Raw genomic sequence first — 24,765 nt, forward strand, 5'->3', positions numbered from 1 at the left:
TCAAGCCTAGGCATAGCTCCAAGTATACATCATTTACCAGTAGCCAGGAATACTGTTCATATTATCATCCTTAAGAGACCTATACAGTGTACATAGGAATTGTAGATAACCTGGATGGCTTCCGACTAAAAATATTTACTAGTAATAATATGGTCATCTAGACCTGCTCAACAACCTGAACACCATTCGTCTCATGCTTGATCTCCACCCGTGACAATGCCTCGCCAGTCGCCGAAAGCGACTCCAGGAAATCACCCAGCAAACGGTCAAGTTCTGCCGTCACCACACCATCAGCCATACCCTCCATCAGACTCGCCGCACTTGGGGGATTGAGAGCCGGGAAGGGGATTGGTCCCTTATCTTCTGGCTGTGACATCAGGACTTCAGGCGTCTCGTGTCGTACATTTCGTACGGTTTCGAACACGGGAGATCCCGGTTCTGAGACCGGGCCCGAAGTCACCGAGGTGGGGGTTGGGGGAATTGGAACGGCCGTGGGTAAAGCTGTCATACTAATTTCGTACGAGGAAGCCCTGGAGTGCATGTTCCATGCAGGTTGAGATTCTTCGTCTGGCCCGGGGCCATCTTCGTCGGGCCCGGGACCATCTTCGATTCCGGAAGCCTCATCTTCACCATAACCGGCTAAATCCATCATCGCGGGGAGTTCGGTGTCAAAGAAATGACTGCGACGAAGCGAGTTTGCGTCCTGTGGGGTGGTGGGCCGATCGAAGCGGAAGGGATCGTAATCCGAATCAGAAGTATACGATGCCGCGGTCGAAGGACGCGAGTCACCTGGTTCACCTGGTTCATCTGTTGACTGTGGCTGCGACTGCGGCGGAGGCTGAACCTCAGGCAGCGGAGCCCGGAGGGTGTCCCGTCGGTCGTCGTAGCTTTGGCTCTCGGGCACAGATCCCATGACTGGGAATGTCCACTGCATGGTAGCTCGCTTTTCAGCCTGGAAAGACTCCTCTGTTGCGGGCTCATGTGGAGGAACTTCCTCTTCGTCTTCTTTCGGTTTTTCCTCTTCGTCTTGGACGAATGACGGGAATTTCCAGTCCATGGTGGGAGGTCGAGGACCAGATGGCACAAATGTATCTTCTAAGGCTTGATCGTCATCCGCGCCGCTATCAGACGACTTTGAGCTATTCTCAGAGGAGCTCCTGTTCAATCGGAGACTAGAACGGGTCGCGCGGATAGTGTTCGCATCGACCAATTGGAAAGGTTGCGCAGATGGAGCTCCTGCTGCGTAGTGTGAGGCCTCGAATGACCCGATGTCGATATCGAGAAAAGTTGATGTGACAGAAGAGCGATCTGTTTCCGAACGGAGGGGAAGATCTGAAGTGGGCTCGGGTTCGATGGGGACAAAGTCATTTTTTGTTTCGTATTTGTAGCTGGGCTTCTCCTCGTCAAACAGGCATTCTAGTGCCGCTGCGCCTCGGCGCACACGTTCATCGAAATTGGCCTTGTCTTCATAGTTTAGATCGTCCACCGAAAACTGTTCGTACATGTCCTGCTCAGGAGAAGCATCGGCAGGACTGATGGATTGCTCCATTTCCGCCAGCGAGGCCGCAATTTCATCCAGGTCAATGACGGAGAATCTTCGCTCGAACCCATCTGTTGTACTGAAATTCCAGTCATCTTCTGACTCCTCGGTGCCTGGGAGTTCAGCTGCCGCAGCACCGCCTGGGTGGAACAAAGAGATTCGCTGGCCGCCTCGCTGGGACCATTGGTAGTAGTTTCTCACCAACTCACTCACGGAGGCGGTCGGATATGCCTCCTCCGTATCGGCAATGTACGGGTGGGCAAGGATGTCTGCCATCGTGGGACGAGTATATGGATTCGAGTCAAGGGCGTAGGCAATAAGGTCCTTCAGGCCTTGGCTGTATGTATCGCTGTCCAGTGAGGGCGTCTTGCGATTTAGTTGGCGACCGATTTGCATTCGTTCCCGCAGGCCTGCATTTGGCGGATTCCCGTTGGCGAACTCGAACAGTGTGCACCCATACGCCCACACATCAATCTCATGCCCGTATTGATGGGCCTCTCCACGAGTTGCAAACATCTCTGGTGGCATCCAGTGTGGTGTTCCGATCCAGGTGGATCGTTTGTCTCGCTGTGATTGGAGAACACCAGCAACACCGAAGTCACAGATCTCCAGACGACCCTCTTCATGAATAAGGATATTTGCAGCTTTCACATCGCGATGAATGATTCCAGCTTCGTGGATGGCATGAAGTCCAACAGCTAGCTCACGAGCGATTGGAATGATGTATTTCTCATCGAGCTTGTCGTTTGTTGCACGCATCAGGGTACGGACACTGCCACCGGGACAGTACTCGCAGACTAGCCACAACTGAGAGTGAATTGAGATGGCTTCAATGATTTCGTTGATGTTTTTGGCACCGGAATCCTTCACTTGCTTCATCACCTTTGTTTCATGGATGAAATCCTTTATCGACTCATCTCTGAAATCTCGAAGTGACTTGTAGTCTAGCGAGTCAATATCTAGGACTTTGATAGCAACTAGCTGGCCTGATGATGTTTGGTGACCCTTGTAAACACGACCATAGGCACCTTTGCCTATCAACTCTTCAAACTCGTATGGTGGGACCTCGGTTTTCGCACGACGACACATCTCTCGGACGGCCACTCCTTGTTCACGAGCTAGCTTGATTGCCTCCACCTTGTGCTTGGTGATGGCCGCCATTGCAGAGGATGGGTCTAGGAGATGAGAAGCTCGATCCATTGTGAGTGAAGATAAGCTTGGAATGAACTAGGTGTAAGATAAGATAACTGTAAGAATGAGATAGGTATAAAAGTGAGTAAACAGTAAAGATAGAGATGGGGGCGGAGTGAGATGAGTTAAAAGGGGTTTTAAAGATATGCGACTCGGTGCGGAATTAATGATTGAATGCGGATGGAGTGCGTTTGGGGGTGTGACAAAGCAGATGTTTGAGCTTTTTAACAAAACGTTTCAAGATTCTCTTGCGCTTCGGTGTGCTCCTATTTCCAGAGGCAAGAGAGATTATCGACGGACGAGTGGAGAGACGAAGAGGCGTCTTTTGGTAATACCGAGGGGAATCCGTAGGTGTAGAGAAACCTTCGAAGATACTGTGAAAAGAGTGCTGTTTTCTGATCACGTAGCTGATCGGACGGACCCGAGAGGAGTATGAGGGGAAAATGGTGTATTTTTCCTGATTTGCGCGCTCCTGAGCCTGGTCGGAGGTTTCGGGATCCACTTGTTGTCCCTCGTGATAGTCGGGGAGAGGCAACTCTCCGAAAGAGGCGCTGGGGGACGGTGAAGGGATCTGAGAGGAAATCTTCCGAGTGTTGACGACGGTTGAAGTGTCGTTAGAACACGGCCGGGAGATTCCAGAAGAACTAGTTGGTAGCCCACTGTTATCGAGTGCAGATGTATCCGCTTTGGCACAGATTCTGGAAGAATCTTGTTCTCCGATCGGGTTGCTGTCCACCAAATCTTCAGAGAATCGGGAAATCCGAGGTAGGCTGGTCGCGGATTTGATATGACTGCTGGTGAATGTCGACGTATTAGCTTGGGCACTGTCTTTGGGTGACAATCGTTGGGTGGCAGAATAGACGTGGGAGAAATCTTGGTCCACAACGGTTTGATCGCGACCGGGAGGTCTTGGGAATGATTCAAGTAGCTTCTCAAAGCTCCCGGTGTGATTTAAAGTCCTTGGGTCCTGGGATGCTTCGCAATTCCCTTGGGTTCGAGGGGTTTCGTTGAGGTTATCAACAGAATCGGGCGGCTCACCTTTTTCGCTGTCATAGACTGATGAGCATGGGGGTTCAACAGATCCAGGGCGTGTAACGTTCTCTGATGCCTTATGGTGTTCGGGAAGCTCGGGGGACTCGAGACAGGGAGGCTCGTCGTCCGTTGCAAGCTGTTGGAATAACTCGGATAGTAGAAATTCCGAATCGGCACCGATGAGGGAAGTCCACTCTTCTTCGTAGTGAACCAGGTCTCTGCCTTCTGAACCCTCGGGAAAGTCACCAGGACGATGCTGGAAGGATTGTAGACGAAACTGATTCGCACGTTCACTGGGGACAGTATGTTAGTCAACGAGATCCACCCACTAGAAGGAGGAGTATCTTGCCAGAGCCTAGTAGATGCAAGTCTACGAGCAAGACTAGTAGAGCTGAGTTGGCGAGATTGATCTTGGCTGTGACTGGCCTCTAGGTCCGGAGGAAGCCCAGCAAATGGGTCGGATGAGCCGAAGAGACGAAGCAAGAATTGGTGCTCACTTGGAGGAAATCCGAGCCCCTCGATCAGATCGTGGAGACTAGGAGACTCGTCAGCCATTCTGTTTTGAGAATTACATAGACGGTATATCAATCAAGCTCAGAGGTCAATTCAATGATGGGAGAAGGGTAGAGGGGATGAAAGCGATTATGTCGCGCCATCAATGATTCAGGAACCTACCTGGTCCTGGTCGCTTATTTAATCGAAATACAAGCCACCACCTGGGAAACCCGAAAATCGAGTAGACAAGCCGAGTCTCACCATTTGCCTTTCCAATATGGAATGCTTTGTAGGGACAAATGGACCTTAACAGTGAACTAAGGCAGATATGGTATTTCAGATCCCACAGCCAGGTTCATACACGGCTTCCCACTGGTGTAGTGTAAGTCTTGAGATGTGTGGATATCCTGAAGAAGAAGAAGATGAAGACCAACTGCCAGATGTTGTTGGCGATACTGTGGCACGTGATATATACATCCTTATCGTGATCTTAAGGAGCTGACCGCTTTGTGTTATTTTAAAAGGAGATTGAAATTCTGGCTTTAGACTAGCTCACTAGGCCTAGATTTTGAGGTTCTTCCAACTTCACAGAGGATATCAGCAAGGTCTAGTGTAGAACCTTAGAACGCATTATATTTCATTAATATATTACTCTTGGCACTATTCGATGATTCCCAGCCTTAATGGGGATCAGCATAGATCGCTTATCGTGAGAGCTTATCGTAATTTCTTTTTTTTCAGTTGCTGTCTATGGCTGCGAATGGTTATAAATGACCCGGTGAGATGACACAAGATATGATTCAATAAAAACACTACAGCTAGTGTGCCCTATTGGGGGCCAGTCATATCATCTATGATAGAGAAAGGCTGGGAAATTTGGAGCATGATAGGCCCAACAAATGGGATCTGGTAGGGCGACATATATAGTTGTGTTTGATAGAGCCATCAAATCAATGCGCTTAGGTGGTTTTAAACTTCATCACAAACTCATTGGTTTGCTGCATCCCGACCCATGCTAGAATATTCATTGGGACTTAGCATCAATCCTGGTCTTTATATATTCCACGGTTGTGCTTCTAATAACAAGAATATCGGTCACAGTCAGGGATGATTCAATCGACTTTCTAACGGTAATGCAGACCATTCATGCTAGTAGACAGTCTGGAGCCGCTACAGCGTTTATCGCCTCGAAATATAACACAAACATGGTGACATTTTGCGGACCTTACATTCATTGCCGACCGTCCGGAATGCCACATCGATGCTCTAGTTATGGCGTGGTGTCTTAGTGAGATGTTAGTGCAAAATAATTATTTGAGAAGAGATCGTTCATTATAAGAACCGTATTCTCCCTCTTTGGGTAGATCTTAGTAACATATTTTGTGGCTTTCTTGTGCCATTGAACACAGTACGAAACGGAATAGGTGTTTTTTTTTTTTTTTCAGAGACAAAGCATATATTGTATGCAAAGAGGCGCCTAGTATATAGCTAAGAACCACGCCCCACTACGTATGTCGATCAGCAGTTAAGCGTGGGAATATTTTCTAACTTATTCTTGTACTACGGATCACCAGGATTTTAATTCTAGAAGGGTAAAATTTTATCTAACTAAATTGACAAAACCGATCTGACTTGGTCACAATTGGACTCGCTTATCGAAGGGACTCTTAGCGATTGGGTGGCCCGCTAGGTCTTCGAGTGTCGGGGTCTGTTTAGGGGCATGTCGGGGTCTATTTAGAGGTTAGCTTAGACGCTTATAACGAAGAGACATTACATGGTTATACAACTCTATGTTATCAAATTACGGTCTTTTATTTCCAATAGGAGAAGTCTAAACCAAGGCAACCTAGCACTTGGGCCTGAGCTAACTTTTGATGGTCTTCCGTAGACCCATCTAATGGTTTCTAATACATAGTCGTGTTGTAAAATATCTTCTGGCATTATATGATACAAGCCAGCCTCCGTAGGCTATACCTCATTGCTTTTCTAGAAGGATGCAAAAAATCGACGCATGTATAGTGCTGAGGTTGTACAATCATGTGTCAATTTTGAATTATGATTTACCAGCAACTTTATATTTGCAGTATCCGGCATCATCCCTTCGATAGTGAGATTTCAAGTCGGGATTCTATGTTAGTCGCATCCAAATGCATATCATAGCATAATAGGTAGCTAGCGAGGAGCCAAGAGGCCAAAAGAGGCCAGGTTACACTCTGCCCTACTTCAGAGTATTGATACCAGTTATTAGATAGGTGGACTGACTCACCAGATTATTGCGTTGGCAATTCCTTACAACATATATTGAAGTGGCTGCCGGGACTGGGCGCCGGAATACTCGGGTTGGAAGACTTGTCCTGGCTTATAGACTGTTTTGACATCCACTATTTTGGGTATAGAGTCAAGTTTTTGACAGACTTGAGCATTGGTTTTATTAGTTTTACCTCCTCTATACATGTATTGCACTCCCATTTCTTGTAATGTATGCAGGTGGGATGATTTGATGCCTTGATGCCTTGGTGAACCCCACTAGTTAATGCACGGTGGTGCTGCACGAGCTAGTGGAAACCGGTGAAAATTTGCTTAAAGAAGATGTAGGAGTGGGGTTTTCATTTCAATGCGATTGAATGTTTTAAGTATCTCTATTTTGAATTATATCCAAATATACATATGTATACTAGTACATAGTTGTATAGCTGTACCGTACAAGATACATTCCAAGGTTGACCGATAGTTAGAATATTAATAATGTGCATTGCCCCACCTTGATAGAGGGGTTTTGGGCAGGAAGTCAAGTCATTCTTAGAAACCCTGGAAATATAAAAGCGTGCTGTGAATCATAGGCTTTAAGATGACTCCTTTTAAGCATTTAGTAAGATCAAGGATCATAGCTAGAGATATAAAACGAGTCGGATGACATCTCTCGCTTGGGGTATGGCTGTCAAAACGTCACCGGAGCACCCACGGATGGCAAAAAAAAGACAATATAGTGAGTCAGGACATGCCAATCTGAAGGATTTGAAATCAAGAAAAAATACCCAAAGTAATTGAAAGGAATATAAGCAATTAAAAAACGAGAAACGGAAAAAAACCGAATAATATAAACGGTTTCATAGGCAAACAGGCCAGTCAGCTCAAAACGCACAAAACCGGGAGGAGAAAAAAAAGTCCCCACTTTCGCTTTTCTTTTTTTCCTCTCCCACTTTTCCTTCCCCTCTTCTTCCTCTTCTTTTCCCCTCTATCTCTGTCCACCAGGAGCAGCTGCACATAGAAGTTTTTGATTCAGCGATCGAGAAGTCTCGATCCTAGTCATCTGTGTGCTCTTCTTCTTTTCTTGTTTATCCAAGTTAAACTAAGGATCAACCGCCAAAATGGTTAAGTAAGTTGACCTTGCTTGAGACCTCGATGTCCTAGAACGTACTAACAATGATGTGAACAGCTTCACTATCGAAGAGGTTAGTATTTGCCTTTCAAGGGTTCCAAGGTTATATCAAACACTATCACCAGAAGGAGGAGATATATTCCCTCGATGGCTCCTTCTTCAATTGCCTCCATCTACCTCCCACCGCTGGTGATACTTGAAAAACCTTTCAACCATTTCCCTTGATACACAACATCATCAAATCATCATGAATGTCGATACTGACCTAGATCAGATCCGGTCTCTGATGGACCGTCGGGCTAACATCCGAAACATGTCCGTCATTGCTCACGGTAAGTTCAAACGGCAGAGGAAGTGATATGGTGAAATGGTTGATTCTGACTCGGTCTCTGTGCGTTAGTCGATCACGGAAAGTCCACCCTCTCCGACTCTCTGGTTCAGCGTGCCGGTATTATTTCCGCCGCCAAGGCTGGAGAGGCCCGTTTCATGGACACCCGTCCCGATGAGCAGGATCGTTGCATTACCATCAAGTCCACCGCTATCTCCTTGTACGCCAAGTTCCCCGACCCAGAGGATCTTAAGGAGATTCCCCAGACTGTCGATGGATCCGAGTTCCTGATCAACTTGATCGATTCCCCCGGTCACGTTGATTTCTCATCCGAGGTCACTGCTGCTCTCCGTGTCACTGACGGTGCCCTTGTCGTTGTCGACTGTGTCTCTGGTGTCTGTGTCCAGACCGAGACTGTCCTGCGTCAGGCCCTGACCGAGCGCATCAAGCCCGTTCTGTGCATCAACAAGGTTGACCGTGCTCTTCTCGAGCTCCAGGTCTCCAAGGAGGATCTGTACCAGTCCTTCTCCCGTACCATTGAGTCCGTTAACGTCATCATCTCCACCTACTTCGACAAGGCTCTCGGTGACGTCCAGGTCTACCCCGACCAGGGCACAATCGCTTTCGGTTCCGGTCTCCACGGCTGGTGCTTCACTGTCCGCCAGTTCGCCATCCGTTACGCCAAGAAGTTCGGTGTTGACCGCAAGAAGATGCTTGAGCGTCTCTGGGGCGACAACTACTTCAACCCCAAGACCAAGAAGTGGACCACCAAGGGTGAGTACGAGGGCAAGACTCTTGAGCGTGCCTTCAACCAGTTCATCTTGGACCCCATCTTCAAGATCTTCGCCGCTGTCAACCACAACAAGCGTGATGAGATCTTCACTCTCCTCGAGAAGCTCGAGGTCACCCTCACCAACGATGAGAAGGAGCTCGAGGGCAAGGCCCTCCTCAAGCTTATCATGCGCAAGTTCTTGCCTGCCGCTGATGCCCTTCTGGAGATGATCTGTATCCACCTTCCTTCCCCCATCACTGCCCAGAAGTACCGTGTCGAGACTCTCTACGAGGGCCCCATGGATGACCGCGCCGCCATCGGTATCCGCGACTGTGACCCCACTGCTCCTCTCATGCTGTACGTCTCCAAGATGGTGCCCACCACCGATAAGGGTCGTTTCTACGCCTTCGGTCGTGTTTACTCCGGTACCGTCAAGTCCGGTGTCAAGGTCCGCATCCAAGGTCCCAACTACGTTCCCGGCCGCAAGGAGGATCTCTTCATCAAGGCCATCCAGCGTACCATTCTCATGATGGGTCGCTTCGTTGAGCCCATTGAGGATGTCCCCGCCGGTAACATTGTCGGTCTGGTCGGTGTCGATCAGTTCCTGCTCAAGTCCGGTACCCTCACCACCGATGAGACCGCCCACAACATGAAGGTCATGAAGTTCTCCGTCTCCCCCGTTGTGCAGCGCTCCGTCGAGGTCAAGAACGCCCAGGATCTGCCCAAGCTTGTGGAGGGTCTTAAGCGTCTCTCCAAGTCCGACCCCTGTGTCCTGACCATGATCAACGAGTCTGGCCAGCACATTGTTGCCGGTGCTGGTGAGCTCCACCTCGAGATTTGTCTTAAGGATCTCGAGGAGGACCACGCTGGTGTTCCCCTCCGTATCTCCGACCCCGTCGTTGCTTACCGTGAGACCGTCGCTGGCGTTTCCAGCATGACTGCCCTGTCTAAGTCGCCCAACAAGCACAACCGTCTGTACATGACTGCTCAGCCTATTGACGAGGAAGTTTCCCAAGCCATTGAGGCTGGCCGTATCAGCCCCCGTGACGACTTCAAGGCTCGTGCCCGTGTCCTTGCTGACGAGCACGGCTGGGATGTCACCGATGCCCGTAAGATTTGGTGCTTCGGTCCCGACACCACCGGTGCCAACTTGCTCGTTGACCAGACCAAGGCCGTGCAGTACCTCAACGAAATCAAGGATTCCGTTGTCTCCGGTTTCCAGTGGGCTACCCGCGAGGGTCCTGTTGCTGAGGAGCCCATGCGTTCCGTCCGCTTCAACATCCTTGATGTTACCCTGCACGCTGATGCCATTCACCGTGGTGGTGGTCAGATCATCCCCACTGCTCGTCGTGCTCTGTACGCCGCTGCCATGTTGGCCGACCCCGGTCTCCTCGAGCCCATCTTCAACGTCGAGATCCAGGTTCCCGAGCAGGCTATGGGTGGTATCTACGGTGTCCTCACCCGCCGCCGTGGTCACGTCTACACTGAGGAGCAGCGTCCCGGTACCCCTCTGTTCATGGTCAAGGCTTACTTGCCCGTCAACGAGTCCTTCGGTTTCCCTGCCGATCTGCGTTCCGCTACCGGTGGCCAGGCTTTCCCCCAGTCCATCTTCGATCACTGGAGCATCCTCCCCGGCGGTTCTCCTCTCGACCCCACCACCAAGCCCGGTCAGGTCGTCCAGGAAATGCGCAAGCGCAAGGGTCTCAAGGAGGTCGTTCCCGGTTACGAAAACGTAAGTCTTTTTCTTCACTCTCGTTGGTCACAGTTACTAATCTGGTCCTATAGTACTACGACAAGCTGTAAAAATGTTCACGGTCACCCAGAATTTCCCTTCTGCCAGTCATTCGTGGAATCTTTCATGAGATTGATGAATTCAATACAATTTCTTCGGTTCAACAAAATTTTATTCCCTCATTCGTCGGTATTTGCTTCGATCGTTCCGCCTTTAGAAATCAGGACATGAATATTGAAGCCTCTAGGCATCATTGATTCTGTCCTTTCATTGCTGTTTCTACATTTGGTTTTTCTACCGAGGGTTTTCTTTTTGCTTTTTGCGTTTTTGCTGTAGTCTAGCAGCCAGTTTCGATATGAAAATAAACTTGGGTATGCTAGGCACAGTGGTTCATCTGTAGACAAGTAATTGTAAGCATAAAAAAAATCAGCGAAACCATGACTCCGATCGCAATGGCAGCTTGAGGAGTTGTGTTGTCCTATGTCATTAATCACGTGATCCACCGAGCCTCGCGTTTTTCCCTTCACAATCGCGCTCCTAGCCATATCCTTCTATTCCCTTACGGTTGGGGTGAATGCTTATCAGCTTAAAATAACCTATTCTCAAGCATTGTTATCTGAAATACAAGGGTGTGATTTCATCGCATATACAATTATCACTGCACACGCAGGCATCTTCCCGCGTGACGGCTTTGTTAAAACCGCATCCCTGCAATCATCGCCACTTTCACTTCGATCTTTTGTTCGATCCAATTCAATCCTCACGGTTTGGAATTGCTCGGAAATAATCTTCGTCATGCAGTTTACTGATGCAGAGGCCGCTGACGTAAAGAAATGGGTGGTAAAAAAACTGGAGGACATGTGAGTTGATCAGGCACCAGAATCGGGGACTGAGACCCGTGGATGGCCCTAGGGGAAGCAAACTGAGACTAATTGGTTTTATTCTGTCTTTAGCTCGGATGCCGACTCCGACGTGCTCGCAGACTATGTTTTGGCGCTAGTTAGGTCCGATGCGCCAGCCGAGGAAATCAAGAAGATCTCGGTGGAAAATTTGGAGGATTTCCTACGCGAACGTGAGTCCATATCTCGATCGCAGCGAGTTGTTTCATACAACTAACACTTCTTAGACACTCAACCGTTCGTTACCGAGCTCTTTACAACATTCGGTCCCAAACAACCCGCACCTCCTACGCCCGCGCCTGCACCCCAGCCTCAGCGCCAGCCCCAACCTGCTGCCCAGATTCCTTTGTCACAGCCTCCTGAGAATGCCCCCAGCGGCCCGAGAGCTACCGTCACCCCGGGCAGTGCCAACCGGAAACGAACTTTCAATGAGGGATTCCAGGGGGAGCCGGATCACGACGATAGTGGGTTCCAGAATCGCGCTATCAAGACTGCACGACGTGGTGGGCGCGGAAGTGGTCGCGGCGACTTCATGGGCGGACAACATATGCAACCGGGTCAACAATATCCTCCACAGCAAGCGGGCCAACTGTTTCCACTGCAGCAACAAGGCCAGCAATTCCCTCCCCAGCAACAAGGCCAGCAATTTCCTCCGCATCAGCAGGGTCAACAGTTCCCTCCGCAGCAACCCGGTGGCTTCCCTATGATGCCCAGTTTCCCACCGTTCGACCCGAATGACCCTATGGCAGCAATGATGGCTATGCAGAGTATGCAAGGTATGGGATTCCCGCCGATGCCGGGGATGCCTATGCCCGGGATGCCTGGTCCTCCCGGTCAGCCAGGAGCCGATCAGATCCCCAAAAGCAACCAGCGATGTCCATTCTATGATACCCAAGGTATCTGTTACCTAGGGAATACTTGCCCTTACCAGCACGGCGAGGGAGTCTCGAAAGACGATGGTAAGAACAATTCATTCATCCTAGATATACCATTGCTAACAGTCGCAGAATATGACCCCAAGACCGCGGGTACGCATGCACAGCGGGGCGGTGCTCCTTCGCGCGGTGACCGTGGCCGCGGCCGTGGTCGCGGCGGATTCAGCGGACGAGGACGCGGCCGGTCCGATTTCTCATCGGCAGGACCTAATGAAGATCAGTCTGTTACGACTATTGTTGTTGAGCAGATTCCCGACGACAAGTTCAACGAGGATTCTGTGCGCGAGTTCTTCTCAGAGTTCGGTAAGATCACCGAGGTCTCTTTGCAACCTTACAAAAAGGTGGCTTTGGTCAAATACGAGACTTTCCCGGAAGCCAAGGCTGCGTGGTCTAGTCCCAAGGTTATCTTCGACAACCGCTTCGTGAAGGTTTACTGGTACAAACCGAATCGCGATGAGACGCATGACAGTGCACAACCGGAGCCCCCAGCCTTCAACAAAGAAGAGTTCGAGAAGCAACAACAAGAAGCACAGAGGGCGCACGAGGAGAAAATGAAAAAGCGACAGGAGACCGAAGCAGCCAAGCAGGCTCTAGAGCGCCAGCGCGATGAACTTATCAAGAAACAGCAGGAGGAGCGGGCCCGTCTCATGCAGCGACTTGGAGGCACGACAGACACGAACGGTGGTACCGGTGGTGGAGACGCTATGGCCACCGAGCGTCCAGCTGACGAGAATATCAGTGCTGAGACGAAACAGCTGCGAGCTCAACTGGCTGCTCTCGAGGCGGAGGCAAAGAGTCTTGGTCTTGACCCTGCGGCGGACCATTCAGCGCGGGGTGGCTACCGGGGTCGTGGTGGCTTCCGCGGCCGAGGCACGTACCGTGGACGCGGCGCTTACGATCCCAACTTCCGCGGAGGATATCGTGGACGCGGTGGATCTGCGGCTCGGGGACGGGGAGGTGTACTGCGTCTGGATAACCGGCCTCGACGAGTCGCCGTATCGGGCGTTGAGCTCAACTCAGACAAGGACGAGGCATTGCGTCAGCACCTGATGGTAAGTTATGTATCTTTCTAACCAAGCAAAGCGTGTACTAATTCGTTGTGTTCTAGGGCGTTGGCGAATACGAATCTATTGAGGCACACCCAGACCAGCCAAACTCCGTCGTGGTGGCATTCAAAGAGCGCTTCCAGGCCGAGAAGCTCATGTTCTCCCCCTGGAACATCCCCTCCGTGGGCGAGGTTCAACTCACCTGGGTGCCCAATCCGCCCATTGTACTTCCTACCGCTGGGTCATCCACGGAATTCAAGGGTGGTATTGGACAAGACGAACCAGAAGACACAGTCATGTCGTCTTCGTCGGTGGCCAACAGCGCTCCTGCGCGGGATATGGATTACGACGTTGCGGAGGATGACAGCTGGGGCGCTTAATTCCGTTACTTTTCGTGTACCAGCATCATATGTTGGCTGTATAGGCTGCATTAAGCTATTTTTACGGGATGGACGTTCCATTCCGACCTGTTGATTAAACAAAACCGTGCCAAAATCGTAGATCACACATTTTGAGGAATCAACTCAACCGTATATCCATCCTATCCGCTCGCATCAGCACAATACCTTGACTCAGGGGGCCATAGAAACTCACCGGATCAGCAACCATAGCAAACTTCTCAAAAAACCACGCATAATTCGCATGAATCTCGCCGCGCGCAATACCCCTCTCCTCCTCCCACTCCGAAAGCGGCACCGCCTCCCTCGAAGAAACACCCACATCCTTCAGAATCCTAACCCCACCATCCCGCAACCTCCGCACAGCAGCCGACACATCAGGAACCGTGAACCCCAAATGCGCGAATCCAAGATGCGGGGGTACATTCCCCGTAGAAATAGCACCAGCACCATCCGCACCACCATCAACATTCTCCGTACCATGCATATGGAACAACTCCAGCAGCCCGCACGTCTTCGTCAGAACGGGGATTTCGCTCGTGGTTCGCCCACGCGGTAATGTCGTCTTCGGTCATGGCTGATGGCGGCGGGTGTCCGAGGTAGTAGATTGTGAAGGGGCCGGCGTTCATGGTGAAGATTATGCGCATGCCTAGGAGGTTGATGTAGAAGTTTAGGGAGCGGGTTGGGTCTTGGATGCGTAGGGCTAGGTGGTTTAGTTTGTAGTCTTTTGTTGCTGGTGTTGGGGGTGGGTTTAGGCTTGGGGCTGCGTTGAAGAGGCCTGGTTCTTCTTCTTGGGGTTGGAGGTGGAGGTTTGTTTTGGACATGGTGGATGGATGTATGGATGGATGAGTTTGGTGGAATTGAATCAATGTGCGGGGTATATAAAGGATATGGATTTTATAGAATGAGGGGCTGATATTCGACTAGTAGCTAGGGCGGATCCATTGGGCCTATCAAAGATAAAGAACTGGATGTGTTGGAATAGTTCATAGCGTGCATACCGAATTGATCTGCGATAGCGTGGATAACTTCATGAGACTACATCTATTGATAAACAATCATATCCAAACCCCCCTCATACGGCATCGTCACCCGTCGGAATCCACTGCCCTCGGCATCAACATACGCAAAGAGCTCCTGATACCTATCCTTCGCCTTGACAGTATTATCAACGATAATCACCGCGCCAGGCCGGAAATGCGGCTGAACAAGCTTCAGCGCAGGGAGGGCAAGAGGCGTCCAGACTAGGTATGTAGTGGTTAGCATAGATGCCTGCTGCTACTATCACGACTAGACATATTCGCATATGTATGTGTATGTTACTGCATCAGCCCAAGGAAATGAACACCACTTACTATCCAACAGCAAGAAATCCACAGTCCCCAAATCAGAAGTAAGAGTCTCACGCAGATCCCCAACACGGAGATCAATCACATCCTCAATCTCCTTGCCGGCACGCGCCCAATGCTCTCGAGCTATCTTAGCCTTGGACTCTTCCTTCTCCGTGGCGATGACTCGCGGCTTAGTGGTGGCGCTGACGCGCTTCGCATTCTCTGCGACGGCAAGCGCTAAGTAGATGGTGCTAACGCCGAAGCTGGTACCGGCTTCGACGACGGTCTTTGCGTTGATGCTGCGCAGGATGTGGTAGACTAGTTCGCACTTGTCTTGGTCCAGTGCGATGAACTTGTCGACCATGATGGAGTCGAATTCAGGACTGCATTGTTTTGGTAGGTTGTGCCAGTCCACGGTTGATTCTTGGGTTAGGGATTTGGTGTGTAGGTCTTTGAGGTGGGTCAGGACTTCTGGGGAGGCTGTGACGGGTGAGGGTGCCATTTTGTATTGTATTGGTTATTTGAGATTAGGAAGTTGTTGTGTTGAAGTACGTTTTGGATTGCTTGGGGAAGGTGATTGAAGAAACTAAGGACTAAAGACCTAGCAAACGGAAGTGGGGAAGTGTGGTGGCACGTCAAAAAGCCCTCAAACTCCGAGATCCAAGGGAATCACCGGCCCCGTGTTAATTCCGGTGTACGCCCTATGGCGGGGAATTTGTGGGGACAAGAAGGAGAAGTGCCGAGATACTAACCGACATGACTATGATCAGTACGCCCTTGTCTGATGTTATAATGACCTTTACCGTTCAATTGGCCCTAGCCTCCGAGAGCGCAAGCACAGCAACTGAAACTCCATACTACTGCTCTAGCAAGTCCGCATAGCTATTCAAAGACTTCCCAATCAAAGAAACCATCTCCCAGATATAATCCGCCGTAAACAGCCGCGCCCACAACCTGGTGACCGCAGCACTGAGCCGTGTATTAGTAGCGAGCAGCCACTCCCTCGAAACACCATGCTCCACCTCCATAACCATCTCGAGCACGAAATCTCGCAACCGGGTCTCCTGCTCTGTTAGCCCCGGGTCCGGATCCGGCACCGTGATCGCCTCCAGCCACTTAGCCAATAGCACCGCGCACTCCAGGGAGCACAAAGCGTGCTGATTCGACCACAGCGCCACCTGCGAGTGCGCGACAAATCCAATACCCAGTTTGACGGGTGTGCTGAGGGCATGTGCGCAGTGGAGTGCAGCGCGTGTGAGCCGGTCGCCGCGTCGGACGGCGAGGTTGTCGTGGAGACTGGTTGCGATCTGCACGGGATCCCAGGTTTGCAGTTGGCGGGCTGAGCCGCAGTCTGCGTTGAGTCGGATGTAGGCTAGTCGAAGCAGCGCTGCTGATGTGAAGGATAGCGGGCCATTCGGGCTGAGTGGGTCAACGGAGGATTCTTGGTTGCGCTCCCAGCACTGGCACCAGCGTTCTAGCGCTTGTTCGACGTGTACGAGCTCGGGTGTGGGTGCCATTGACGATGGAGTGAAGCGGTTCCGTCGTGACACGGGCAGTCGGCCCGCTTTCGTCATGAGCCAGATGTCTTGCAGGATCGCGTGGATTAGCACGTAGCCGCCGAGCGAGGAAAACCGCTCTACATTGCTGGTTGGTTTAAATAAGGCGGAAAGGGCATCCTGGAACTTTGGCTCGCCGGGACTCTTCATGCGCTCTATCTGCCAGAGATCTGAGCGCGGGGCTTGCCATTCTTTTTCGGTGCTGGGTAGTTCGAGTGTGAAATCTTCAGTGAGAATCATGGGTGGGACGTCGAACACGATAGTGTGGATGTTGAAGAAACAGAACACAATTAGTTTCGTGCGCTTCACGCATTCCCGTCGTATCCAGCTACTCCATGTTCCGTCCTGCTCCGGTAGCCGGTTGAGTCCTCCTTGTCGGACGACTATTTCCATTAGACTACGAAGCGACAGCGCCTCGTGGTATGGGGGGTTGTTGATAAACCATAACGACACCGAGGTCATATACAATAAAGCTTGCACAGTTTGCAGGGTACCAATATCGTCGGCCGCGTTGAGGCCGGGCGGGGGCAGCTTGCCCGACTGGAAGACCCGGCGAACATGTTCCATAGTGACTGGTTTGGCAATCTGATAGAGACGAAACGCAGTGTCTGGCTCGCGGCAATACCGTGCACCCAATGCCGCCATCGCTAGGAAATACGGTAAGGTCATGGAATCTACATCGAAGGTCGGGATATGCACGATTGGGTAGTGCTCGTGAAAACCGGTTACATACCCGGTCAAACATCGAGATAGCGCATGTCGAGATGGCATCGATGGATCTGGGACCACATTGGCGTAGTCGGCTAACATATTCATGAACTTCTCCCGGCATTCCGCCGTGACCGGTACGAATCCCGTGGGCTGGCGCGCCGCGGGGGAGATGTGATGATACCCCTCCGGCTGGAGGGAGGGCAGCTGAGTGTCATTTCGGGGAAGTACAGAGCTGGAAGGAGTGGAAGGAGTGTTTTCAGTCAGAGCCCCTCGATCAGAAGATTGATCATATTCCGGAACCGGGGAGAAGTGCAACGGTGGGAATAGCGGGAGTGGCTGGTAAGCCGGAGAGAACGGATGATTTGGCAAGGGGACGCTATCCAAAAACGAGGTGAAGTCATGAGCTTGATATGATGCCGGTCCAAAGCCACTTAGAGCATAGCCAAAATCCGGGCCAGGGGATGGGGTGGTGGGTCTTTCAGAGGGAGTGTCTATACTAGCCAACTGAGTACCCAGCACCGGGCGGTGTACGGCTGGCGACAATGATGTGAAATGGTCGACAGGCCCTTGTAGAGCGCTAGGGTTAGATTGTGCGTGGTTGACTACAGATGCCATGGAGTTTAATCCGTCCAAGGGAGAAGGATTTGCGGGGGAGGGCGTGTGTGTGTTATTGCTGGCTGGACTGGCATCAGGGTTGTGAGAGAGACGCTCATGACGAGCCAGTAGATCCCTAGAATGGTGAGTACATGTAACTAATAGATGTACTGAAATTATATATCGTACTTGCGTGTAAAGGCCTTGGGACATTGAACGCAAACAAACGGTTTCTCTTTGGTATCTGGGGGGATATTAGACGGGGGATTCGGTCCGAGGTCCAGAAGACATACGTGAGCGATCGTGTCTTTGAAGATGCTCTAGCCGGGCAAATGCCCTCGGGCATCGCTGACACTGATAGGGCTTGCTATTCAACATTGGGGGTGAACATGACGTGGAGAGTTGGATGGTCTCGGGGATTTGGTGCGCAACTCCGGTGAGTCTGACAGGGACATTATTCCCTGGTGTGCCCGGTTCACAAGTACCTCCACAAATACTACCACGGACTAGGTCGAATTGAGCAGAATATCATGAACCTTGTAGTGGTCTTGCATCGCCAAGCACTTACTTACTGGCCTAGTCTGTCGATTCCCACGATGATTAATGGGCTGTACCGAATCGGTGCAAATCCCGAGGTCTCCGAATTGGAGAAATTTCATGCACGTGACCACCGATGGTTAGTTGCCTCTGCGGAGTATACCCCGTATTCTCATCTATGAATTCGCGATGCGACGCTAGAACCCTCATTTAATACTTGTTTCTTTATTTTATTCTTCTTATTTTGAAATAAGCAAGTCTTTTTCTCTTCTGATCATCGAGATGACGTGAAACACCGTCAAAAAAGGAGAAAGAGCTAGGCCTTATTCAGTAGTCGGTATACCTATGACCACGACGCCAAGGCATGGGGCCCCCACGTCCTCCGGATGGAGCATTATCAGTTCCACCAACAGCCCAACTTTGTCTCAATGTACTCCGTACATGGTCGGATCCAGTACTAACCTGCAAAGAGTCGTATACATGATCAACAGGATCCACATTAGTCCACAAGCAATGTGGTTCGGATGATATATCAAATTGGAGAGATGATGATGTTTCGGGGTTTGGTCCTTTCTCCGTTTTTGTCTCGGTTGGACTCCACGCCCTAGAAGCTTAGCTTAGAAAACTCTTGCCAACTATCGTCCTGATTTACTACATGGCATCTACAACGCCTGACTCACTTAAACCGCAACCAACAGCTATGGAAAGAAACGAGGAGACTACCAAGTCTCTATGCGGATCTCAAGATATCGAGTTCCGCTATCTAGAGCTAGAAACACCCTTACCGACCCCATGCATTACTTTACCACCCGGCCCCGCTCAGTCACCACCACCGGAAGCGCCCAGTCTAGAGAAATTCATCTCTCCCTTTCTGTGGCCAAAATGGCGCAAGTCCATGATGACTTATATCGCTTGCGGGGTCACTGCGCTAGCAGGTTATGCTGCGGGCGAGGTCAGTCCTGCATCGGAGGAACTAACTAAATTATGGGGGGTCAGTACCGTCGTGTACAATCTGAGCATCACGATGTTCTGTTGTGGGTTTGCTCTGGCGCCGATGGCGCTGGCTCCCTTTTCCGAAATTAATGGACGGAGGCCGATCTTTATCGCCAGTGGGATTCTCTTCGTTGGTATGTATATGTATTATTTCGCTGTTTTATACGACATATGCTGACTTGTTATGTCAATAGCTTGTTTAATCGGCTGTGGAGGCACGCCATCCTTTGCTGGGTTGCTTATAGCTCGTTTCTTCCTGGGTGTGGGTGGATGTATGTATAGCCTGCCCCGAATGGTCGCATCCAATTGATATTGACTTGAACCCTCACAGCAACATTCTCCACTATGGTCGGCGGCGTGATCAGCGACATCTATCACGCCCAAGATCGGAACACGCCCATGGCGCTCTTCTCGGCATCTGCATTGTTCGGTACTGGCCTGGCACCGATGATCTCCGGCGCAATCATCACTCGCACCACATGGCGCTGGGTGTTCTACTCGCACGCAATTGTGTCCGCTGCTTTTGTCATTATCATCTACTTCTTCTTCAGAGAAACGCGCGGCAGTGTCCTGCTAAGCCGCAAGGCCGCAACGTTGAACAAGTACTACGAGCGACTCGAAGAAGCAGGCCATCACGGTGTAATCCTGCCGGGCGAAGAAGCGTCTGAAGAGAAATGCATTCGTCGAATCAGATGGAAAGTCAAGAGCGACGAGCAACGAGAATCGATCGTGACCATGATCCAGATCTCGCTGTACAGGCCATTCCGTAAGTCTACGCCAACCTTCAACCCACCATCCCCTAATATATGAAAGAAAAGCTAAAATCCCAATCCAGACATGCTCTTCACCGAACCAGTGGTCTTCTTCTTCTCCCTATGGGTCTCCTTCAGCTGGGCAGTCCTCTACCTCCAATTCAGCTCCATACCACTCGTCTTCCGCACAAACCACAACTTCACAATCGAGCAAACCGGCGCCGTCTTCACTTCAATGTGCGTCGGCACCATCCTCATCCTCATCATCAGTATCTACCAAGATCGTATCCCCGTGCGCTTCGGTAAACACTCCACTTCTCCCGAGGCCAGACTGCATTTCGTCTGCATCGAGTCTGTGCTTCTACCTATTGGCCTCTTCTGGTTCGGTTGGAGTTCTTTCCCATCTGTTCACTGGATCGTGCCTGCTTTGGCGATTGGCTGTGCTACTATGGGCATCTTTTCCATCTACCTCGCTACGTTTAATTACCTCGCTGATACGTATCACCGGTATGCGAGTTCGGCCATTGCAGCGCAGTCTTGTTGTAAGTTTTTCCATGGGTCGTTCTCTCGGTGAAGGTGGATGTGCATGTGATGGGTATTTTGCTAACGTCTTACTCACTAGGCCGGAATTTGCTCGGTGGTATCTTTCCACTAGTCACAAATGCCATGTTCACCAATCTTGGTTATCCAGAGGCATCGAGTCTGCTGGGAGGACTTGTAAGTTGTGGCAATTAACATACAGAGAAGAAAATCGACTGACTGGATCGAAATAGGGTGCTGCTTTGACTCTGGTCCCCTGGGTGCTGATCTTCTACGGGCCCAAGATTCGAGCTAGGAGCAAGCTCGCAAGTGTAGGTGATGCTCTTCATTCATACACACAGTTTGAGACTAATGGAATGATAGGAACTCGCACATTAAATGATCTACAACGCATACCAACTGTGAACAAGACAAAGAGTAATCTAATCATAGCATTTTAGGGTGGAGGATTAGAGCCAACGACATGCATATTATCAACTATCCAGGCCTACCTAGGTAGATAGACCGGTCTGAATTCTCATTACAACAAATGAATCGTCGTATCAACGTACGCTTCCTATAATCCGAGCATGGCTATGCCCAGCAATTCAAAAATCCCCACAATGCTAAAACAATGTACATGATATGATCCACCATGTGTTCCATGCAAAATCCCGAAACCTTAGACCAAAACAATGTAACTACCTCGGGCGCTGATGCCCTCTAAATGGATGTGCACCATTTATCCCAGAGCGATACGACGCATACCGATCTTCATCATCGCTATCACTATCCATTTGATCCAAGAGGCGATCAATATCATCCCCAGCATGAGCTTCCAGCCCCGGTTTCCTTCCTAGCCCACGACTATTGTGAGATTCGGAACTTTGGGAGCCCTGACTTCCATCGGGGTGAGCTCCATTGCTGGAAGCGTGGACCGATTCGTTCTGGCTGCTTTGCGTGCTCGTTGGTTGCAGCGGGCGAGGGCTGAAACGATAGCCCGAGTTCTCGGGGCTGGACATGAACATCAGGGTTTCAATGGCGTCTTGTTCCATAAGTGTGTTTTGGGATTGGGTGCGGAGTCTGTAGAACGCGTTCGGTGTGGGTGGTGCGCGTGTGTGGGATGATGAGAGCGAGGGCGTCCCTGGCCCTAGGACCGCTTGGCCGTTGAGTGGTGGGGCGAGTCCGTTCTCTTGGTGCGAATGGTGACGTCGATGGTGGGAGATAGGGCTGCGATTGGAAGGGTTGGAGATTGCGTTAGGGTTCGGTCGACGGCGCTGGTTATGACCATTTGATGCGATGATATCCACAGGCGGTGCTAGCTTGGGAATTGGAAGGAATTGATTAGATGAATATGCTGATCGCGAGCGGTTATGGCTCGGGAAATAACGGGAATTTCCGTTGGATGATGTTTGGGAATCTTGTGAAAAATGCGTGGAGTTTCCTGCCGGTAATGATGCGATGTCACTCGGGCTCAACGACATGTTGCGTGTGCGCAATGCGGTTTGAGGGGTGGCTTCACGCGACTGTCGGGCCTGCTCTACTTTGGCAGCCGCGTATGATAGACGTGTACGGATATGGACCGACAACTGGGCAATACAAATGAGCTATAATTCCTGAATGAGCGAGTGGGCGCGTTACCTGTGCAATCCTACTCCCATGAGCTGACGAGCCCGTACTCTTCGAACGTTGTCGTGCAGCTCCATTCGCGTCGGCGCTGTGAGCTGTGGGGGGATCTAAAGTGGATTTGAAGTCGCCGGCGGCTGTTCGTTTCTGGCCTGGGGCCAAGCGAGCATCAAAGTTCGACCTTGTGCGCGAATGCTTTGGCGATGGTGGCGGTGATATAGAAACATTGCCGGCTTTGATCGGCGATAACGAGGGTTGCCATCGATCTACTGAGGCGCCTCCATTGACCGGCTGTATGTGCGGGGCGAGTTGCGATTCCAATAACTCCGGATCCACCCACGGTATCGATGTATGTCCATTCAATGTATGAGAGTTACCGAACTCTGTCGACTGGCTATTACCATTGGCCGAGGAAGGAAAGCTGGAAAGAGAGTCTGTGACGGTGCTAGCAGAAAGGTCTAGTCGTCGGCCATCGCCCGATGTATCACTGCCGCGCTCCGAGGATTCGATATAGGCTGGGTTCGAGTTACCCTCGCCGGGAGCGGGGATAACGACGTTCAAGCCATCTATTTGTAGTGACAATGGTTTCGGTTTCGACGATTGTGTGGTTCGCGTCTTGGCTGGAGTCGTTGGTTTGTGAGGTACGGGAGGCGTCGCGTTGTTCACAGAGTAGGTGTTCGCGCTGGCCTCCGCATGGAGCACCCCACGATTAGACACAGCATTGCGACCGTCATTCATGATCAAGGGTGGGGCGTGGAAGATTAAAAGAAGCTGGGATAGCGACAATCGGCAAATACGCGCGATCTAGCTTTAATCGCGAGTTTACGCGGCACGATCTCAACACTCAACATGCATGTCCTGTCTCACCGAGTCACCACATTGAGAGTTGGGCCGGGAAGGTCCGATACCAAGTTAATTAGATGCAACTAACAGTCGAGATCTCAACAAGACGCGTGGGAGTACTGTGGGAACCAGGAGCGTCTGCCCGATCGAGTGGCGATCGACCAGTACGCGCGCAAGGGTTGCGACAGCACGAGGCGGTAAATGGGGTTCTCCACCGTGATTCTGACCCCGGATGAAGGGCTCGACGGGGGTTTGGAAAAAAGAATGCGAGCAGTAAGAACTATTTTTGTATATAGATACGCCACAGTATGCTAGTAGCAAAAGCAATCCCGTTGAGTAGTTGGTAGGGAAGGCTGGTCTTAGAACAACGCGTGTGAGGCGCGGTCACGTGGATGGTACTAGACCAATTTCATCTGATTCAATAAGTTTATTTAGGAAGAGAATATTCTCAAATCATCACTATATGGTCATTTCGATGTAAAGATGGCTAGAGATGGTTGTAAGTGGGTTTACGAAGGGCTATACTTCGGACTATACTACGACTCCAACATCTATGAGACTACCTACAATACACAAGTAAGGAAAATGTAAAGAAATCAAATTTGGAGCTTCAATTAATGATAAAATATACAACATCATGGAGTCTTGGGAAATATGCTCCGAACAATGACTCAACCCCAATGACGACAGACATGTCAACAACAACTCAGCGGAAAGTAAGAATAAGCTGAGAGGGATCTAAGCCCTAAAGAAAAGCAAGAAGAAAGAAAGACAAAAGAAAAGAAAAGAAAAGACAAAAGAAACCCATTCCTCCGTACTCCATATCAATCCAGGCATCAGTCTGGCAGGCCTTTGATACCTCTACCAGCACTGAGCCAACACCAAGTCCCCTAGACGATGGCCGTCGACTTTCTCAGGTACTTCGGAGTCAGATCACAAGTGATCCGGTCGATATCCGGAGTCTGAGAAATGTGGCGAGCCACATGAGCAGGCGCTGGCGCCTCTGTAAGGAACATTAGCATCAAGAACAAGCACATTTTGTTGATGGGATCAACTTACTTGGTTCGTTGGGGCCATGCCAGGCCCCCATCTTCTCCTTCCAGCCCTCATACTTCTCCCTGCAGTCCTGAAGCTTGGGCTTAAGCTTCGGCTTCCACTCCGCCTCATACCTGGGCTTCAACTTAACCCAGCTAATAGAACTATGAGTATTTCTTTTTGGATCCATTGGACAGATGGTGTACTTACATTGTGCACCCCATGAACACACCGAAGGCGACCACGATGAGCCCCAGGAGAAGCTTGGTGAGGACGACTTCCTTCCCCGTGTCAACCTCGTATTTTTCAGCCCGAGGAGAGAGCATGTTGTCGTTGACAAGGCCTGAGATAGGAGCCATGTCTTTCTAATTGTTGTTTGATGTTTGGGAAAGATGTAATGAAGTCTAAGCTTTGATGGAGCTTATGAAAGATGGATGTAGTTGGAGAGTTGGAAAGTGAAGACAGGGGGAATTCACGAGGATAATATAGCCCAGCTGCGAGTGCTACTAAGCTTGTTTCAG

At 50.6% G+C, this 24,765-nt stretch overlaps 10 protein-coding genes across 10 annotated transcripts; 3 read left to right on the forward strand and 7 right to left on the reverse strand.

Annotated features, from left to right (window-relative positions):
* Window positions 1-157: 157 nt before the first annotated feature.
* Window positions 158-2,740, reverse strand: N7518_004571 (putative serine/threonine protein kinase; the record flags this gene model as incomplete). The annotated part of the gene is made up of 1 exon (XM_057185498.1): window positions 158-2,740. The coding sequence occupies one exon, from the start codon at window positions 2,738-2,740 to the stop codon at window positions 158-160; it is 2,583 nt and encodes an 860-aa protein (XP_057042268.1).
* Window positions 2,741-2,894: 154 nt separating this feature from the next.
* On the reverse strand, window positions 2,895-4,318 carry N7518_004572 (uncharacterized protein; the record flags this gene model as incomplete). The annotated part of the gene is made up of 2 exons (XM_057185499.1): window positions 2,895-4,056; window positions 4,089-4,318. 2 exons carry the CDS (start codon window positions 4,316-4,318, stop codon window positions 2,895-2,897), a joined length of 1,392 nt encoding a protein of 463 aa, XP_057042269.1.
* Window positions 4,319-7,626: 3,308 nt separating this feature from the next.
* N7518_004573 (elongation factor 2) lies at window positions 7,627-10,540 on the forward strand (the record flags this gene model as incomplete). The annotated part of the gene is made up of 5 exons (XM_057185500.1): window positions 7,627-7,634; window positions 7,695-7,710; window positions 7,912-7,969; window positions 8,038-10,469; window positions 10,523-10,540. The coding sequence occupies 5 exons, from the start codon at window positions 7,627-7,629 to the stop codon at window positions 10,538-10,540; spliced, it is 2,532 nt and encodes an 843-aa protein (XP_057042270.1).
* A 724-nt stretch (window positions 10,541-11,264) lies between these two features.
* On the forward strand, window positions 11,265-13,729 carry N7518_004574 (CCCH zinc finger and RRM domain protein; the record flags this gene model as incomplete). Its single annotated transcript, XM_057185501.1, has 5 exons — window positions 11,265-11,329; window positions 11,423-11,541; window positions 11,596-12,327; window positions 12,376-13,355; window positions 13,412-13,729. 5 exons carry the CDS (start codon window positions 11,265-11,267, stop codon window positions 13,727-13,729), a joined length of 2,214 nt encoding a protein of 737 aa, XP_057042271.1.
* A 122-nt stretch (window positions 13,730-13,851) lies between these two features.
* On the reverse strand, window positions 13,852-14,571 carry N7518_004575 (putative lactoylglutathione lyase (Glo1); the record flags this gene model as incomplete). The annotated part of the gene is given in 3 exon segments (XM_057185502.1): window positions 13,852-13,890; window positions 13,944-14,243; window positions 14,260-14,571. 3 exon segments carry the CDS (start codon window positions 14,569-14,571, stop codon window positions 13,852-13,854), a joined length of 651 nt encoding a protein of 216 aa, XP_057042272.1.
* Window positions 14,572-14,791: 220 nt separating this feature from the next.
* N7518_004576 (O-methyltransferase) lies at window positions 14,792-15,580 on the reverse strand (the record flags this gene model as incomplete). Its single annotated transcript, XM_057185503.1, has 2 exons — window positions 14,792-14,991; window positions 15,103-15,580. The coding sequence occupies 2 exons, from the start codon at window positions 15,578-15,580 to the stop codon at window positions 14,792-14,794; spliced, it is 678 nt and encodes a 225-aa protein (XP_057042273.1).
* Window positions 15,581-15,935: 355 nt separating this feature from the next.
* On the reverse strand, window positions 15,936-18,317 carry N7518_004577 (transcription factor domain-containing protein; the record flags this gene model as incomplete). Its single annotated transcript, XM_057185504.1, has 3 exons — window positions 15,936-18,075; window positions 18,129-18,183; window positions 18,233-18,317. The coding sequence occupies 3 exons, from the start codon at window positions 18,315-18,317 to the stop codon at window positions 15,936-15,938; spliced, it is 2,280 nt and encodes a 759-aa protein (XP_057042274.1).
* Window positions 18,318-19,131: 814 nt separating this feature from the next.
* Window positions 19,132-21,139, forward strand: N7518_004578 (uncharacterized protein; the record flags this gene model as incomplete). The annotated part of the gene is made up of 7 exons (XM_057185505.1): window positions 19,132-19,603; window positions 19,664-19,741; window positions 19,801-20,235; window positions 20,305-20,763; window positions 20,844-20,938; window positions 20,995-21,072; window positions 21,125-21,139. The coding sequence occupies 7 exons, from the start codon at window positions 19,132-19,134 to the stop codon at window positions 21,137-21,139; spliced, it is 1,632 nt and encodes a 543-aa protein (XP_057042275.1).
* Window positions 21,140-21,441: 302 nt separating this feature from the next.
* Window positions 21,442-23,104, reverse strand: N7518_004579 (uncharacterized protein; the record flags this gene model as incomplete). The annotated part of the gene is made up of 2 exons (XM_057185506.1): window positions 21,442-22,329; window positions 22,382-23,104. 2 exons carry the CDS (start codon window positions 23,102-23,104, stop codon window positions 21,442-21,444), a joined length of 1,611 nt encoding a protein of 536 aa, XP_057042276.1.
* Window positions 23,105-24,099: 995 nt separating this feature from the next.
* N7518_004580 (uncharacterized protein) lies at window positions 24,100-24,603 on the reverse strand (the record flags this gene model as incomplete). The annotated part of the gene is made up of 3 exons (XM_057185507.1): window positions 24,100-24,212; window positions 24,269-24,399; window positions 24,455-24,603. 3 exons carry the CDS (start codon window positions 24,601-24,603, stop codon window positions 24,100-24,102), a joined length of 393 nt encoding a protein of 130 aa, XP_057042277.1.
* Between the last annotated feature and the right edge of the window lie 162 nt (window positions 24,604-24,765).

This window comes from Penicillium psychrosexuale (genome assembly GCF_028828465.1).
Source record: "Penicillium psychrosexuale strain IBT 29551 chromosome Unknown utg000003l, whole genome shotgun sequence".
Lineage (NCBI taxonomy): Eukaryota > Fungi > Ascomycota > Eurotiomycetes > Eurotiales > Aspergillaceae > Penicillium > Penicillium psychrosexuale.